The sequence below is a fragment of the Sturnira hondurensis genome, unplaced genomic scaffold (genome assembly GCF_014824575.4).
Source record: "Sturnira hondurensis isolate 20B ecotype Veracruz unplaced genomic scaffold, ASM1482457v3 Scaffold0006849, whole genome shotgun sequence".
NCBI classification, from domain to species: domain Eukaryota; kingdom Metazoa; phylum Chordata; class Mammalia; order Chiroptera; family Phyllostomidae; genus Sturnira; species Sturnira hondurensis.
Window position 1 is genome coordinate 1,903,377 of NW_028079480.1, and position 14,681 is coordinate 1,918,057.

Consider the following 14,681-nt stretch of genomic DNA (forward strand, 5'->3'; position numbering starts at 1 on the left):
CTGCCTCTTGCTGCATCTTGGAAGGAGGTTCTTGGGTGGGGTAGGCTTCCCCAAACCTTCAGGAAGCAGGCACTTCGGTGGGCTGTGTGGCACTGGGGGGCTGCCTTAGGTCCAGACAGCTGTGGCCCCTTTTTGCAGGAGATCTTGAAGGAATGTGTTGCTCCCCACATGGCTGATATCGGCTCTGTGACCTCCTCAGCCTCAGGCCCTGCCCAGTGTGTCACCAAGATGTTCAGGTGAGAACATAACATCTGAGATTAGAAGGCATAAGGTGTCCCTTGTAGAAGGCTCCTCACAATGAGAGGTCTCTGCTCGTCGCCTCCTCTGGGCCGTGCGCACGGTGCCAGAGCAGCTGCTGTGATTTGAGCCACGTGCCAGGTGCCAGAGTGCGGGGCTCCTGAGTGCGGACTGTCGGGCCAGTCACCTAGGGCATATTCCTCTACCTCAGTACCTCAGGGTCATCCTCAGTTAAAGGGCACTAACGCAGCCCTGGCCGGTGTGGCTCAGTGGGTTGAGTGCTGGCCTGTGAACTGAAGCGTTGCCAGTTCAATTCCCAGTCAGGGCACGTGCCTGGATTGCAGACCGGGTCCCCAGCAGGGGGCATGTGAGAAACAACACTGATATTTCTCTCCCTGTCTTCCTCCTCCCCTCTCTCTAAAAATAAATAAATAACCCCCCCCTTTTTTTAAGGGTGGGGGGACTAATGCAGGTGAGGATTAAATGAAGTAACTATGCGTAAAGTGCTCAGAATAGTACCTGGTGTATAGTGAGACGCTTAATAGTGAGGTGCTCAGGACTGCTATAATTAGTCCTGGTTCTAGGAGATAGGAATTGACCCCATTTTATGCACAGACAAACTAAGGTCACCCAGCTAGTAAGTGGCAGCCAGGCCACAAAGCCCACTGTTAATCAGGTGGTGACATGCTCTCCACACCTCGGAGAGGATCCGTTCGTGAACACGGCCACTGACCATCCTCACCCTCCTGGTGGGCATTGTGGAGCCGTGGAGCACCGACCGTACCAACTGGTCCCAAGAAAGGGGCCAGGATCCTTGGTGTCTCTGCCGTGCCTCTGCTCAGCTCCAAGGTGTGGTGCTTTCTGTGCTGCGCCTCGGGAGGAAATGGGCCCGTTTCCTACGGACACGTCTGGAATGAAGTTTCAGGAAAACAGGAATAGAGCTGCACCGTCCGTAGCCCATCCCTTTCCCCACACTGACCGCGGTTGGCCATTCTTGCCTGAAGTCTCCAGGGGGCTAGATTTTGGGAGATGGAACGGACCAGGGTGTGCACATGCCGGATGGGGCCGGCAGCTGGGCCAGCCATCCCTAGCGCAGCTTCCCCATTCTGCTGAGATTACCTGTTCTTACCCTGCCTTCCCACGCTGGATCAGGCCAAGAGAGCATGGGACAGTGACAAGGCAGGTTAGTTCATCTCTGAGTTTCGCCATTTGAAGATTGAACGCATAACCTACCTTACATGTTTTTCTCTAAGTGTGAGGGTTACATAAATCAAACTCTCAGTATGGGGAGCAGTGTGGGCACTCCAGAAATGCCAGTTCGCCACTTGGCCTTTCCCCGGGCCCTGCCCGTAGTGACCGGCTGGCAGTCCACAGCTCATGGTGGCAGCATTGACTTCCTGGTTGGATTTGGGGCACGGCCATGGCCTTGACTGCCTGCTCCTCTTGGCAGGGCGGTGGAAGAAGGCCTGACATACAAATTCCATGCGGCCTGGAGCTCCGTGTTGCAGCTTCTGTGTGTCTTCTTCGAGGTGTCTGGGAGGCAGGCCCATCCTGTGATGAAGAAGGTGAGTTAGGGGGCTGCTGGGGCCAGGGCAGGCAGTGGCACTTGGACTTTGGGACTGTGGGCTCTTAGAAGGGGCCTGTGTCTCTGTTATCCATGCCCTTCAACTCTGCCTACCGCCACAGTGCTCATAGCAGGTGCCCAGTACTGTGTCTCGGGAAGGTGACCAGGCCATCATGGAAGGAGCAGGAAGGGGGCAGGATCCCCTTCCCACCATCTCTCACTAGTGTTGAGTAGAGTTGATGGTTTTGAATAGGGAACCAGTGTGATTCTGTCACCCCTACCTGGATCTTCTAATTTTTAATTCTCTAAGTTTTCTATAATGAATGAGTGTGTGCTTTGATCAGCTGTAGGTGTCAGGGAGGTGACTGCAGCCCAGAATGAACCATCTGAGGATCAGGGATCAGCTTAGGGAGAGGGTGGGACCTGAGGACAGACCCTAGACGCCTCATCCGTAGGCCTTGTGGCACCTGCCTCGCTGACCCACCTCCTCCCTCCACCCGGGATGGCAGGCTTCCTCGGGGGGGGGGGGGGGGGGGCCGCACCGNCGGGGGGGGGGGGGGGGGGGGCCGGACCTGGGCTCTAGTAGGTGCGGTTGGCAGACGGGGCTTTCTAGGAGAGGTGCATGAGGAGCAAAGCTGGGGGCGGGGATCTGGGGACTGTGCTGAGCCAGAGGGTGCAGCTGTCGGCGGGCGGCCGCTCTTCAGTGCACACTGTCCATTTGCTGCCCGTCACACACAGGTCTGCCTTTCCCAGACTGTCACTTTTCACGATGAGGTAGAAATCTACATTTGTATGTAGTCTCCTGATTTATATGTTACTAAGGAGTACAGAACTTTTTAAATCCTGGGGCATTGGGGAGGGGTAAAACACATCAGCAGGTTACATTTGATTACTGGTTTGTGACCTCTGACCCGGAGCTTAACCTGGGCCCACGCTGCCGACCTCATCATCCTGAGCCTTTGGCTCAGACTCACCCATGGGTGCTCGCTCTGTAAGCGCATCTTGATGTATGATCTCATCTCTTTGCTCCAGTGTCTCCAGTCCCTGTGTGACCTGCGCCTCTCCCCTCATTTCCCCCACACGGCAGCTCTGGATAAGGCAGTGGGGGCTGCGGTGGCCAGCATGGGGCCTGAGGTGGTTTTACAGGCTGTGCCTCTGGAAATTGATGGCTCTGAGTAAGTGTGACCCTGGTTGGCTTGCGTACAAGCCCATAGGGGTCAGATGGCTTATTCTCCCCCAGGAGGGTATCCACTCCTTTGGGTGAAGTCTCCATGTGCCATGGGGGGGTAAGCGAGAGAGGCCAGAGCAGAGCTCGACGTGCTCCTCAGCTCAGCAGGGGAAGGATGCACTGCTGGGTGTGCTGCCCTCCGGGCTGTTGCCGCCTCCTCACTGGGCCTTTCCTGCCTCCCAGAGAGACTCTGGATTTCCCACGGAGCTGGCTGCTGCCCGTCATCCGGGACCACGTTCGGGAAACTCGACTTGGTTTTTTCACCACCTACTTCCTGCCCCTGGCTACCACCCTGAAGGGCAAAGGTACGGGGGCCCACCACAGTCCTTGGGCTCGGCTGGAAGGGGTCAGGAAAGGCTCCTGGTCCAGCGCCCCAGTCCTAGGACGTTGGGCAGCCTCCCTCTGTCAAACAGGTGGCCAGCCAGTCCTTGAGAGCCTCAGTGGGGCTGTCCCTCCCCCTGCCTGTGGCAGGCAGACACCAGCCCCCGCTCCCACTAAGAAAGTAATCATGCACGCACACAGCGATTTACGTGTATGCAGAGATGTTCGTAGCAAAAATGCTAGCACGACCCCACATCCGCCAGTGGGTTTCAGTGAAGCCCACTATGGAACAGAGAGAGGCCTTACAGGGGCGCGTTCGGGAGAGGGTGAGTTAAACAGACTAGATTCGGGTCTCAGCTCAGCGACTCCAGTTTGTTGACTGGAGGCAAGTTTATTCAATACCTTTGGGTCTGCTCCTCGTCTGTAAAATGAGAATGATAATTACTGCGTGAGAATTAAATGAAATAATCATCAAAGGGCTTATTATGCGGACTGGTACGTAGAAATTGCTCTGTAAATGTTATCAACTTAATTTTAGTTGTCAAGTAAAACAAGTTTTCAGAGCAATACGTGTGTAGTACGGTCCTGTTTATCTTTTTAAAAGTGTGAGTTTGTATAAAGCATTGCAGATCAGAAGAGATAGCGGCTTTCCCTGGGGGGAGCGTGGTTATGGGGAGACGGTGCTTTCTGTGTTATGCAGGTCTTTTCCGGTTTTTAGAAGGAACAGTTTCAGTGGGAAGGAGGGAATCACCGATATTGTCTTCATCACTGGGCTTTTGGTTTGGGTGAAAATAAGGCCTGGTGGCTAGGAGGGTGCCCCCGGTCACATTGTGTCCTCTCACACTCCAGCAATGGACCTGGGCCAGGAGGGCAGCATGGTGGAGTCCAAGATCTATGACACGCTGCAATGGCAGGTGAGGGGTCACTTGAGGGGATGTGGTTTGGGCAGTGCAGGGCTGTGGGTTGCTGGATGGCATTCTCCTTTACCAACCTCTCCCTCCCCAGATCTGGACCCTCCTGCCCGGGTTCTGCACGAGGCCCACAGATGTGGCCACCTCCTTTAAAGGGCTGGCGCGGACGCTGGGCACAGCCCTCAGTGAGCGCCCAGACCTGAGGGTCACGGTGTGCCAGGCCCTGCGCACCCTCATCACCAAGGGCTGTGAGGCAGGTGCGTGTGGGCTCGGGGGCCGGGGGCTCGAGGGAGGATGGCTGCGATGGCATGAGTCCCCTTGCCTTATCTCCTGGCCTGCTAAGGCTCATTGTCTGAGCCACAGTTCGTTCTTTGCAAGGACCTGGGGCTCTTGCTGGGGGCCCAAGGATGCCAAAAACTGCCCCTTCCTCTCTTTACTCCTAGTACGCTGACAGCTAGGGAGTTATTCAGTCAGCATGGAAGGGTTTCACTGTTGCCAGGATGGGGACGAGGTGGGAGCAGAGCCCATGGTGGCGCCTAGTTCTCTCTGCCATGGCCTCAGCATCTCCGGTCCTGTAGAAGCCCACATCCATGGTGTTGCCATGGGTCCTCCAAAAGGGTACCTCTGGGCTGCAGCCTACGGGGTCATCTCCTGCTCTTCTCATGCGAACTTTGGTCCTCCTGCCAGAGGCTGACCGTGCCGAAGTGAGCCGTTTTGCCAAGAACTTTCTGCCCATTCTCTTCAACCTGTATGGGCAGCCTGTGGCAGCTGGGGACACCCCAGCCCCTCGCCGGGCTGTGCTAGAAACCATCAAAACTTATCTCACCATTACCGAGCCTCAGGTGAGCTGGTGAACAGGGGAGGGTGCTCTCAGGTGGCGAGGGTTGGGCTTGGTGTACTAGAAAGGCCAAGCCCTACTCACCAGGGCTCAGTTGCAGTCTGGAGAACAGGAAACCAGATGCCATTGGGGGCGGTTGGGCTGGGCCTGGGCTTGAGGCTTCTAAGCGGGACCGGGAGGAGGTACAGCTCTGTGACCTGCTGCTGCTCTCTGTTTCTCCCTTCAACAACGCCCTCCGCTTCCCTTGGGGCTGCCAGCTGGTGAATGGTTTCCTGGAAAAGGCCAGTGAGAAGGTGCTCGACCCTGCCAGCTCTGACTTCACCAGGTAAAGTGCCCCACTTGCGCTGGGGCAGCACAGGAAACTAGAGGGTGTGTCTGGCCGAAGCCCGTGGGTTCTCTCTGGAATAATTTAGGAAAGGCTTGAGATACTGACTGCTCCAGCTTTACTGCGAGGGCTGACCAGCTCCTTCCTGAAGCGGCAGTACAGCCTTTTAGGGAAGGACGAGGGCCCTGGAGACTCACTGTCCGGGTTCAGATCCCACAGGCTGTGTGGCCATGGACAAGGCCTAGGCCTTGGCCTGCTCTTTTCCTTTGTGTCTTCAGTCTGTACAGTGGACATGCTCACAGTGCCTGCAGCAGGGTTGCTGTGACAACTGAAGGGGGTAACACTGGTAAAGCTCCTGGAGCAGTGCCTGGTACCTGACAGATGCTCAGTTAGGTGCAAGCTATGGTGATTGTCCACAGGCTCCTTGGAGGTTCCCTGCTCCCTGTCCTCCTCATCCTGACTTCTCCCACCTGCCCCTCGTCACACGGTAGACGTAAAGGCACTGTTAGTCTGTGCTCTCCTCCAGCCCTCACTAAGCTCCTCCTTGGTCTCCTGGCCTTGTGCAGATTGTCTGTCTTGGACCTGGTCGTGGCCTTGGCCCCTCACGCTGACGAATTTGCCATCAGCAAGCTATACTCCACCATCCGACCCTACCTAGAGGTGAGCCCGGGGACTGGGCACCCCATGCAACCACACCTGGGGGACGAGTGGGTGCCTTGCCAGGGTGGGGCCTGTCTTCTTTTCTTCATCCCTTGCTGCTGCCCAAGATCAGGTCTTCATCTGCTTTCTTATGATGGGGTTGCCTTTTGTGCTCTCTCTAGCCTGTCTGTCACATTGATGCCAAAGTGACTAAAATGCGCAGCCATGCTCAGGCCTCACCTGCCAAGGCATCTCCTGTAGAAACGAGCCCATCCTCCTTTGCCTAGATTGCTCACTGGGCCGTCCCAGCCCAGGTTGATCTTCTCTCTACTTACTCCCACCACCCGGTCCCCCCATCCCCTGCTACCACTCTGGCCTCATTAAACTGTTTGAACGAGTTCCAGATATAATGGGCCTCTTCTGTGCCTTTGCATATGCTGGGTCCCCTGCTGATATGCTGTGGCTAGTCACCAGGCAAGACTCAGGCCAGTGGTGACCCCCTGAAAGCTGTCACCACTGCGGCAGTTTAATAAGCAATTGCTCAACGGTGAGAAGCGCTCTGGGGTGGAACATGCAGGCAGACCCAGAAGTCCAGGGGAGTGACAGAGGGCGCCTTTGGAACAGTAAGGGGCTAGGCAAGGAAGGGGACACAGTAGAAAGATGAGCAGGCACGAGCATTCCAGGCGCTGAGTCCATGCTGCTAGCGTGAGTGTTTCTTAGAGGTGGGTCAGTGGAGTGATTAGAAGGCTGGGTGGGCTTCTCTCCCCGCAGCATCTCCATTTAGCACAGACTTAGCCTCTTTTTAAAAAAATTTCTTTTAAAGATTTAATTTTTTTGGAAAGAGGGGAAGGGAGGGAGGAAGATGGAGAGAAGCATCGATCGGTTTCCTCTTGCACTCCCTCAACTGGGGACCTGGCCTGCAACCCAGGCATGTACCCTGATTGTAATCGCACTAACCACCTTTTGGTTCACTAATTGGAGCTCAGCCCACTGAGCAACACTGGCCAGGGCCAGAGTTATCTGCCTCTTGGTGTCTCTCCTCTGCTGGCCCTCTTGTCAGACCCCATGAGCTCCAGAGGCAAGGCCAGCCTCTTTGAATCCCCTCCAGTGCTGGCCTCTGTTAGTGGTGACTGCTCTGTGAGTGTTGTCGGATGGGTGGAGGACCCCTAGCCACCCCTCTTCACCCATCCCTGCCCCCCATGTACCCTCTTAGAGCAAGGCCCACGGGGTACAGAAGAAGGCCTACCGCGTGCTGGAGGAGGTGTGTGCCTGCCCCCAGGGACCCAGGGCCCGCTTCGTGCAGAGCCACCTGGATGACCTGAAGAAGACCCTGCTGGACTCGCTGCGAACCACTTCATCTCCTGCCAAGAGGGTGAGGACTCCCGGGCAGCCTTGCTGTGCCTGAGGGAGGGCAGGGGAGGACCATGGTGGGGACGCTCTGTAGGCTTCAGGGGCTGGGGTGGCCTTAAGGGGTCCTGATCATTGTTCCCCCTGTCCTGCAGCCTCGTTTGAAGTGTCTTATACATATCGTGAAGAAGCTCACTGCTGAGCATGAGGAGTTCATCACTGCCCTTGTGCCAGAGGTTAGGGGTGCAAGAGGGGTGTGTGTGTGTTTTGGGGGTTCCTTGGAGTGTGGCTCGTAAAGGCTTGTCAAGAGCAGGGGAGTATTGTCAAGTATTGGGGCTGGGGGTGGACTCGATTCACTGCCCAGGAGAGGGGGTCCCCTTACCTGCCCATTCTACCCCAGGCCACACACCCCAGGGTGGCCAGCTCAGGAGAATGAGCTCATGGGATTGTCTGGGCAGGTGATCCTGTGTACCAAGGAGGTGTCAGTGGGCGCTCGGAAAAACGCCTTCGCCCTATTGGTGGAGATGGGCCACGCTTTCCTTCGATTTGGCCCGAGCCAGGAAGGTGAGGCCTGGGTGACAATAGGGCTGGGGTGGATGCTCTGCTCCCAGGCCTGGGGAGCACCCTGCAAAACCACTGGCTCTGGGCCTGGGCAGGCTGCACTGTCTGGCCAGCACCGCCTCCCCTGGTGGGCCCAAGACACAGCGTGTGGGCTGGGCTCTGCCCCGGTGCAGCTTGTCCTGTCCTCTTGCCCTCGCAGAGGCCCTGCAGCGCTATCTCATCCTGATCTACCCTGGGCTCGTGGGCGCTGTCACCATGATCAGCTGCAGTATCCTGGCCCTGACCCACCTCCTTTTCGAGTTTAAAGGTAAATGCTGTTTCTTGAAGTCCTGGGAAGCCTGCCCTCAGAGTAGGACAATGCCTAGGAGGTTAAGACAGGGTGGCTTCCAGATAGGGGAATGGTCAAGGGAGGGTGGAAGAAAAACTGGAACTAAGCCCGGCCGTCTCCCTCCCCGCTCTCCGTTCTCTGCAGCTGCCCTCCCATCCCATTCTCAGAGTGGGTCAGAGGAGGTGGGTCTCCTGCCCACTGTCGGTCCTGGTTCTCCCTCTTACCAGCAAGTTTATGATCCTCTTGGAACCTGACTCTTACCTCTGAAATGGGGGAGGAAGTAGCTCCTCCTCCCGGGGTGGCTGACGGACCAGAGGAGACACTCCAATGAAAGTGACTAGGACTGGACCAGGCACACGGAAGTCCCCAGTGTTAGCTCTTACTCTGTGACCTGGCAGGGTCTCGGGTCTCGGTTGGGGTCTGGGCCTCTCTGACAGTGGCCCTCTGGACACCACAGGTCTGATGGGGACCAGCACCGTGGAGCAGCTGCTGGAGAACGTGTGCCTGCTCCTGGCCTCCCGCACCCGCGACGTGGTCAAATCAGCCCTGGGCTTCATCAAGGTAGCCGTGGTTGTCATGGATGTGGCACACCTGGCCAAGCATGTGCAGCTGGTGGTAAGTGCCCCTTTCCCTTCTGTGGGTGGCAATGTGGCCTCTGGGCTGCCGTCGCGGAACCAGTGAACCTCAAGGCCAGAAAATTTCAATTTTTTTAGCTGCACACTATCTTATGCAAGAGGTCGTGCAGGAGCCCTGGAAGGGACCAGTAGGGGAGGGCCAGCCTGGTGGAGGAAGGGGCACCCCAGGCTGTGGCTTGTCCTCCCCCACCTCGGCTCCTCCGCAGAAGCAAGGGCTCTACAGGGCAAACGCCAGTGGACAGGGCCATCCCTCGTTTTATAGATGAGGAAACTGAGGCCAGAGATTGCCGCAGGTCATACCGCTGGAGTCAGCAACCTGGGAACAGAACACAAAGCTCAGGAGTAAGACTGAGCTCTTCCCCAGCAGGGCCCTCATCTCTCTCTCTCTTTCTTTCTTCTTTTTTGCCTCTTGCATTCTGACCATCTGGGTTTGAGGAGGCTCCTCTGGATGCCCCTGCTGGGCTGCAGGAGGGCCTGCAGAGCCCTCTGGTATTGGGTCCCCTTGCCCCCTCCGCTGGGCCTAAGACATGCAGCCAGCTACATCCTTCATCCCTCTTGCTGCAGTGTCCCCTGCCTCAGTTTCCCTCTCCCTGCTGGGTGGAGTTGCATCAGACCTCCGGGGGGATCTTGCTTGTCATCTTTGTTTTGGGCCTTGGGTTTAGGCAAGAAGGGCAGGTGAGAGTCAGAGTAGCCTGCCCCAGCCTGCCCCCAGGCTGCCCCCAGGCTGCAGCCTAACTGGAGACCGAAGGTGGGAGAACAGCTAGAGCGGCAATCTGTTCTGCAGTTACAAGAATTGATAAAAGCCCATTGAAAGATTGATGGGGCCCTGTTGCCAGACACTGTAGATAATATTTGCCACTCATGCGTTTCCCAAGCCAGGCCACGTGAAGGCTTGAGTGCAGTCCAGTCAGAAATTAACTCAGGGCGACAGAAGGAGCGTGTGAAACCAAGAGAAACCGGGGGGGCGGGGGGGGGGACAGAGGGTGGGCCGTGGAATTAGGTAGATCTGGGCTAACTCCTTTCCCTGTGGCCACTTGGCAGCCACTTAATCCTCTGGTCCCCCAGTTTTCTTGTCTGTAAATTGGGGGTGATGATAATATCTGCCTCACCGGGCTCTTCTAAGGATTCGCTGAGACAATACGTGTGAGGACTCGAATGCTGCGATCTGTGCATTGTGGTCAGGAAGCATCACAAAGGAGGGTTTAGGGGAAAGGTGGGGGCTGCCCAGACTGGGGAGCCTGTGTGGACCAAGGGCTGAGCCAGGAACAGGGCCACACTTGCCCTCACCTCTTAGTCAGCTTGGTCCCCACATGTCCCTGTCTAGACAGCAGCGCAGGGGCATGCAGGGTGGGGGCACCTTCCCTCTGACCCCCTGGTGCCCCGCCCTGCAGATGGAAGCCATCGGGAAGCTCTCGGATGACATGCGGCGGCACTTCCGCATGAAGCTTCGGAACCTATTCACCAAGTTCATCCGCAAGTTTGGGTCTGTGCACTGAATGGGGGGAGGATGGTCAGGGGAGGAGTTGAGGGGTTTTCATCCCACCAGGAACCCTGCAGAGAAGGGGCTGGGTTGGGGACCAGTGTCTCCCCTGTGGCTGGAAGGGCTCTGGCTGCACACCTGCTACTTCTAGGTGGTGCGCTCTGACCAGTGCACCTCACCTGCCCTTCACTGCCCCTCAGGTTCGAGCTGGTGAAGGGGCTGCTGCCTGAGGAGTACCACAAAGTCCTGGCCAATGTCCGGAAAGCCGAGGCCCGGGCCAAGAGGCACCGTGCTCTGAGCCAGGCTGCTGAGGAAGAGGAAGAGAAGGAGGAGGAGGAAGAGCCCACCCAGGGCAGAGGAGACAGGTGAGACCCAAGATGGGGCCTTGGTGATCTGGTCCTCATTACGCCGAAGCCTATCCAGACGGTGTACAGCTGCCTCCGCCTGTCCTGGGAGTGCCCTGACTCAGGCTTCTCTCTTTAGCATCGAGGAGATTTTGGCTGACTCTGAGGACGANAATGTCCGGAAAGCCGAGGCCCGGGCCAAGAGGCACCGTGCTCTGAGCCAGGCTGCTGAGGAAGAGGAAGAGAAGGAGGAGGAGGAAGAGCCCACCCAGGGCAAAGGGGACAGGTGAGACCCAAGATGGGGCCTTGGTGATCTGGTCCTCATTACGCCGAAGCCTATCCAGACGGCGTCCAGCTGCCTCCGCCTGTCCTGGGAGTGCCCTGACTCAGGCTTCTCTCTTTAGCATCGAGGAGATTTTGGCTGACTCTGAGGACGAGGAAAATGAGGAGGAAGAAAGGAGCCGGGGCAAGGAGCAGAGGAGGCTGACCCGGCAGAGGAGCCGGGCCTGGCTGAAGGAGGGTGGTGGGGATGAGCCCCTCAACTTCCTGGACCCCAAGGTGGCCCAGCGAGTCCTAGGTAAGCAAGAAGTAGCTGGCCTGTGAGCTCAGAAAACAGGCTTGCCTGGGTGCCAGATTCAGGGTGGGGGTCATGGTGGCTCCCACAGAGGCAGGTGGGCACCAGGGCACAGACCTGGTCCTGTCGGTTATATGAGGTCCGAGTGGGTTAGGACTGGCCTTCCACCTCCTCACTGCCCACCTCTGTCATGCCAGCCACACAGCCTGGGGCCGGGCGGGGCAGGAAGAAGGACCATGGCTTCAAAGTGAGCGCAGATGGCCGACTGATCATCCGGGAGGAGGAAGAAGATGCTGCCACCGCCAAGATGGAGGAAGAGGAAGGCGCTAAAGGTGGGGAATGCAGCAGCAGTCATTCCTCCTTCATTCACTCATCTGTTCATTCATTCATTCAGTCCATTTGCTGTAGTAGCAGCTTGTATCTAAGGCAGCATTCTCAAACTTCTTGAGTTTCTCAGACTTTTTTGACTACATTAAGAAATCTTTTTATGTTGTAATGCAGCCATTTATACAATACTATAATTCAAACAAAACTTGCAAAACACAGTACTTCCCCTTACCATGTGTGATATACTCTGTTGGTCTCTCTTGTCTTCTGTTTCTTCTATTCCTTTTTTTTTTTTCCGCCGAAGTGGGAACTTGGCTGAGGCCCAGAATCTCATTGAGAGGTAGAAAGAGGCGGACTCAGACACTCCCAGGTCTCTGATTCCATTGTACTCTGTGGTCCAGGAGCCGCTCAGGTGTAAGACCTCTGAGTACTGTTTTCTCTTTCCTGCTCCCTCTGCACGCGTCATCCGTTAGTTCATAAAAGCCTAGGTCTTCTGCAATAAATCTGTCTTCCCCTTCTTTTTTTCGTCCCCACTGCCATCATCCCTGGACCCTTGGCTCACTGCAGCCTCCTAAACAGCGCTCTCCCACTACCCCTGCCCCGCGAACTGTGTGACTGTGGACCAAAATGGCTACAGCACCAACACCTGCCCCCGAGGGGAGCTATGACGATGACATGGGTAACCTGAGCAGCGCTGTGCGAGCAGGGGTAATGTGGCGACGCCGCTTCCTGGTGCGGCCTCATCGCAGCTCCCCTCTCACCCTTGATAATTCCCGTCTCTCCCTCCCTTCTTGTGCTAAAAATGCCCCCCGCCTCTCCTTCCTTCCGAAACCCTCCCCACTCTTTACGTCCAGCTCCAGTCCTTTGGGGCCTTTCCACAGCCCTTCAGCCTCCAAGCCTTGTTCCCTCAGAATTTTTGGCAAGTCCAGGGACTGCCTAGTCTTCAGCACGTAGTCACATGCTCTCTTGTGATGTCACCTGATTGTTGATTGACTTTGAGTTTGTCTTCCCTCGAATTGGTCAATTTCATCCTTTTTTAAAAATATACTGATAGCTTTTAAAAAATCGTGGTGAAATACACATAACATAAAATTTACCATCTGAACCATTTTTAAGTGTACAGTTCAGCAGTGTTCAGTGTATTTACACTGACGTACAACTGATCTCCAGAACTTCATTTTATGAAACTGAAGCTCTGTACTCATTGAACAACTCCCTGTGTCCTCTCCCCTTAGCCCCAACAACCACCATTCTGCTTACTGTCTGTGAATTTGAGTGTGAATTGAGTCTAGGTATATCATATAAGTGGGATCATTCTGTACCTGTCCCTCTGCGACGGGCTACTTCATTTGGCGTAGTGCCCTCAGAGTGCCCCCGTGCAGTCGCAGGTGTCAGAATTTCCTCCTGTTTAAGGCTGGCCTTATTCTGTTGTGTGTGCACCCCACTTGGTTTATTCGCTCATCTGTTGGGCGCTCGGGTTGCTTCCACTTTCTGACCTCTGTGAATAATGCTGCTGTGGACGTGAATGTACAGATAATCTTTTCAAGATCCCATTTTCAGGTTGAGCACATGCCCAGAAATGAAATTGCTGGGTCATATTACAACACGGAATTCTGTGTGGAACCTCCACACTGTTCTCCCCAACAGCTACACAGTGGCCCGTGCCCACCCGCAGGACACACGGGTTTTGGTTTCCCCGCGTCCCCGTCAGCACTTCTTATTTTCTGTTTTTTTGGTAGTAGCCATGCTAATAGTTGTAAGGTGATATCTCATGGTGGTTTTGATTTGCATTTCCTTAGTGATTTGTGATGGTCAGTATTTTTTTTTTTTTATGTTTCCTGTACACTCAGGTATCTTTGAAGAAATGTCAACTCAGGTCCTTTTGCCCATTTTTTAACTGGGGTGTTTTCCTGTTATTGAGTTGTAGAGGTTCTTTATATATTCAGCTCCTAGCCCTTTACCAGGTGTATGATTTGCAAATATTTTCTCCCATTCCATAGTGGCTTCTTAGTCTGTTGATGTGTCCTTGGCACACACAAGCTTTTAAATTTGAATGCAGTCCAGTTTCTTAATGTAGAGCGAATTTGTTGGCTCATACTTTCTTATATCCCCACAGAATGCCCAGCACGTACAGGGCAAACAAAGTTCTCAGGTAGGAGAGTGAAACAGTACTGCCAGCACAGTGGAGTCTGGGGCTGCAGGGGTGCCTGGCTCCCTGCAAACCTGGGGTTTTCTTAGAGTGCAAAGAAAGCTATATTTACCTCAGAAGCAGAATCCCCTTGGAAGGGCTGTTGTCCCTGGGACCGAGCATGGGGAGGAGAGAGCTCAGTGTTCAGGGGTCTTGCCTCCCACAGAAGGACACAGGATTTCCAGGGCTGGAGGTCACAGCTCCTTCAGCCTGATGAGCCAGGAGGAGGCAGGATGAGATTTGGGGGGCTTTGGGGAAATGAGGCCTCTCTGAGTGCTCACAGGCTGCTCTTCCTTTTGGCTCCAGGGGAGGACGAAGAGATGGCTGACCTGGTGGAAGACCTGGGCATCAGGAATGTAAGTAATTCCTGCTGATGGAGGGTTGGGGCCCTCAGACCTAAGCCTTGGGCCCAACTGCTTCTCACTACCTCACCTGCACTGCTTCCTGACTGCTCCACAGAGCATCAGGGACGTGCACCGCAGGCCGTCTGTGGATGGTAGGTGTGTGTGCTGGGGGCAGGGGCTGTGTCATGGCTAACCTCTCTGCAGGGCGAGGGAGGGGAGAGGCTCTCTCAGAAGCACCTGGGACTTCCTTAGGTGTTGGCTGGGCTGTCCAGCTGAAGAAGAAGGAGATAAAGCCCTTGTCTCTGTGTGAGGACAAGTGCTATGTGGGCTGCAAGGGCAACAGCTGACCTGCAGGCATCAAGGGGCAAGCTGCCGCATGGGGTGGGGGCACCCACCCTTGAGGGGTGCTCAGGGCCCCACAAGTTACAGGAGATGGGGACGAGTTACCATCCCCATTTCCAGGGGGGCTCATAAAAGATATGTATCCCGC

At 55.6% G+C, this 14,681-nt stretch overlaps 1 protein-coding gene across 2 annotated transcripts in view; it reads left to right on the plus strand.

The window, feature by feature from the left end:
* RRP12 (ribosomal RNA processing 12 homolog) overlaps positions 1-14,681 on the plus strand; it is a 28,086-nt gene that overhangs the window by 9,774 nt on the left and 3,631 nt on the right. The window contains exons 12-31 of one of the 2 annotated variants that reach the window (XM_037050823.1): positions 139-236; positions 1,688-1,802; positions 2,834-2,976; positions 3,213-3,334; positions 4,200-4,264; positions 4,356-4,518; positions 4,949-5,103; positions 5,357-5,424; positions 5,991-6,084; positions 7,277-7,435; positions 7,566-7,646; positions 7,869-7,974; positions 8,171-8,278; positions 8,757-8,914; positions 10,326-10,417; positions 10,615-10,684; positions 10,950-11,044; positions 11,163-11,335; positions 11,530-11,664; positions 14,154-14,203. In XM_037050823.1, coding sequence (XP_036906718.1) covers positions 139-236; positions 1,688-1,802; positions 2,834-2,976; positions 3,213-3,334; positions 4,200-4,264; positions 4,356-4,518; positions 4,949-5,103; positions 5,357-5,424; positions 5,991-6,084; positions 7,277-7,435; positions 7,566-7,646; positions 7,869-7,974; positions 8,171-8,278; positions 8,757-8,914; positions 10,326-10,417; positions 10,615-10,684; positions 10,950-11,044; positions 11,163-11,335; positions 11,530-11,664; positions 14,154-14,203 — 2,250 coding nt within the window. Of the gene's footprint in view, positions 1-138; positions 237-1,687; positions 1,803-2,833; positions 2,977-3,212; positions 3,335-4,199; positions 4,265-4,355; positions 4,519-4,948; positions 5,104-5,356; positions 5,425-5,990; positions 6,085-7,276; positions 7,436-7,565; positions 7,647-7,868; positions 7,975-8,170; positions 8,279-8,756; positions 8,915-10,325; positions 10,418-10,614; positions 10,780-10,949; positions 11,045-11,162; positions 11,336-11,529; positions 11,665-14,153; positions 14,204-14,681 lie in introns of both variants that reach the window. The other variant, XM_037050825.1, reaches the window with a different exon arrangement.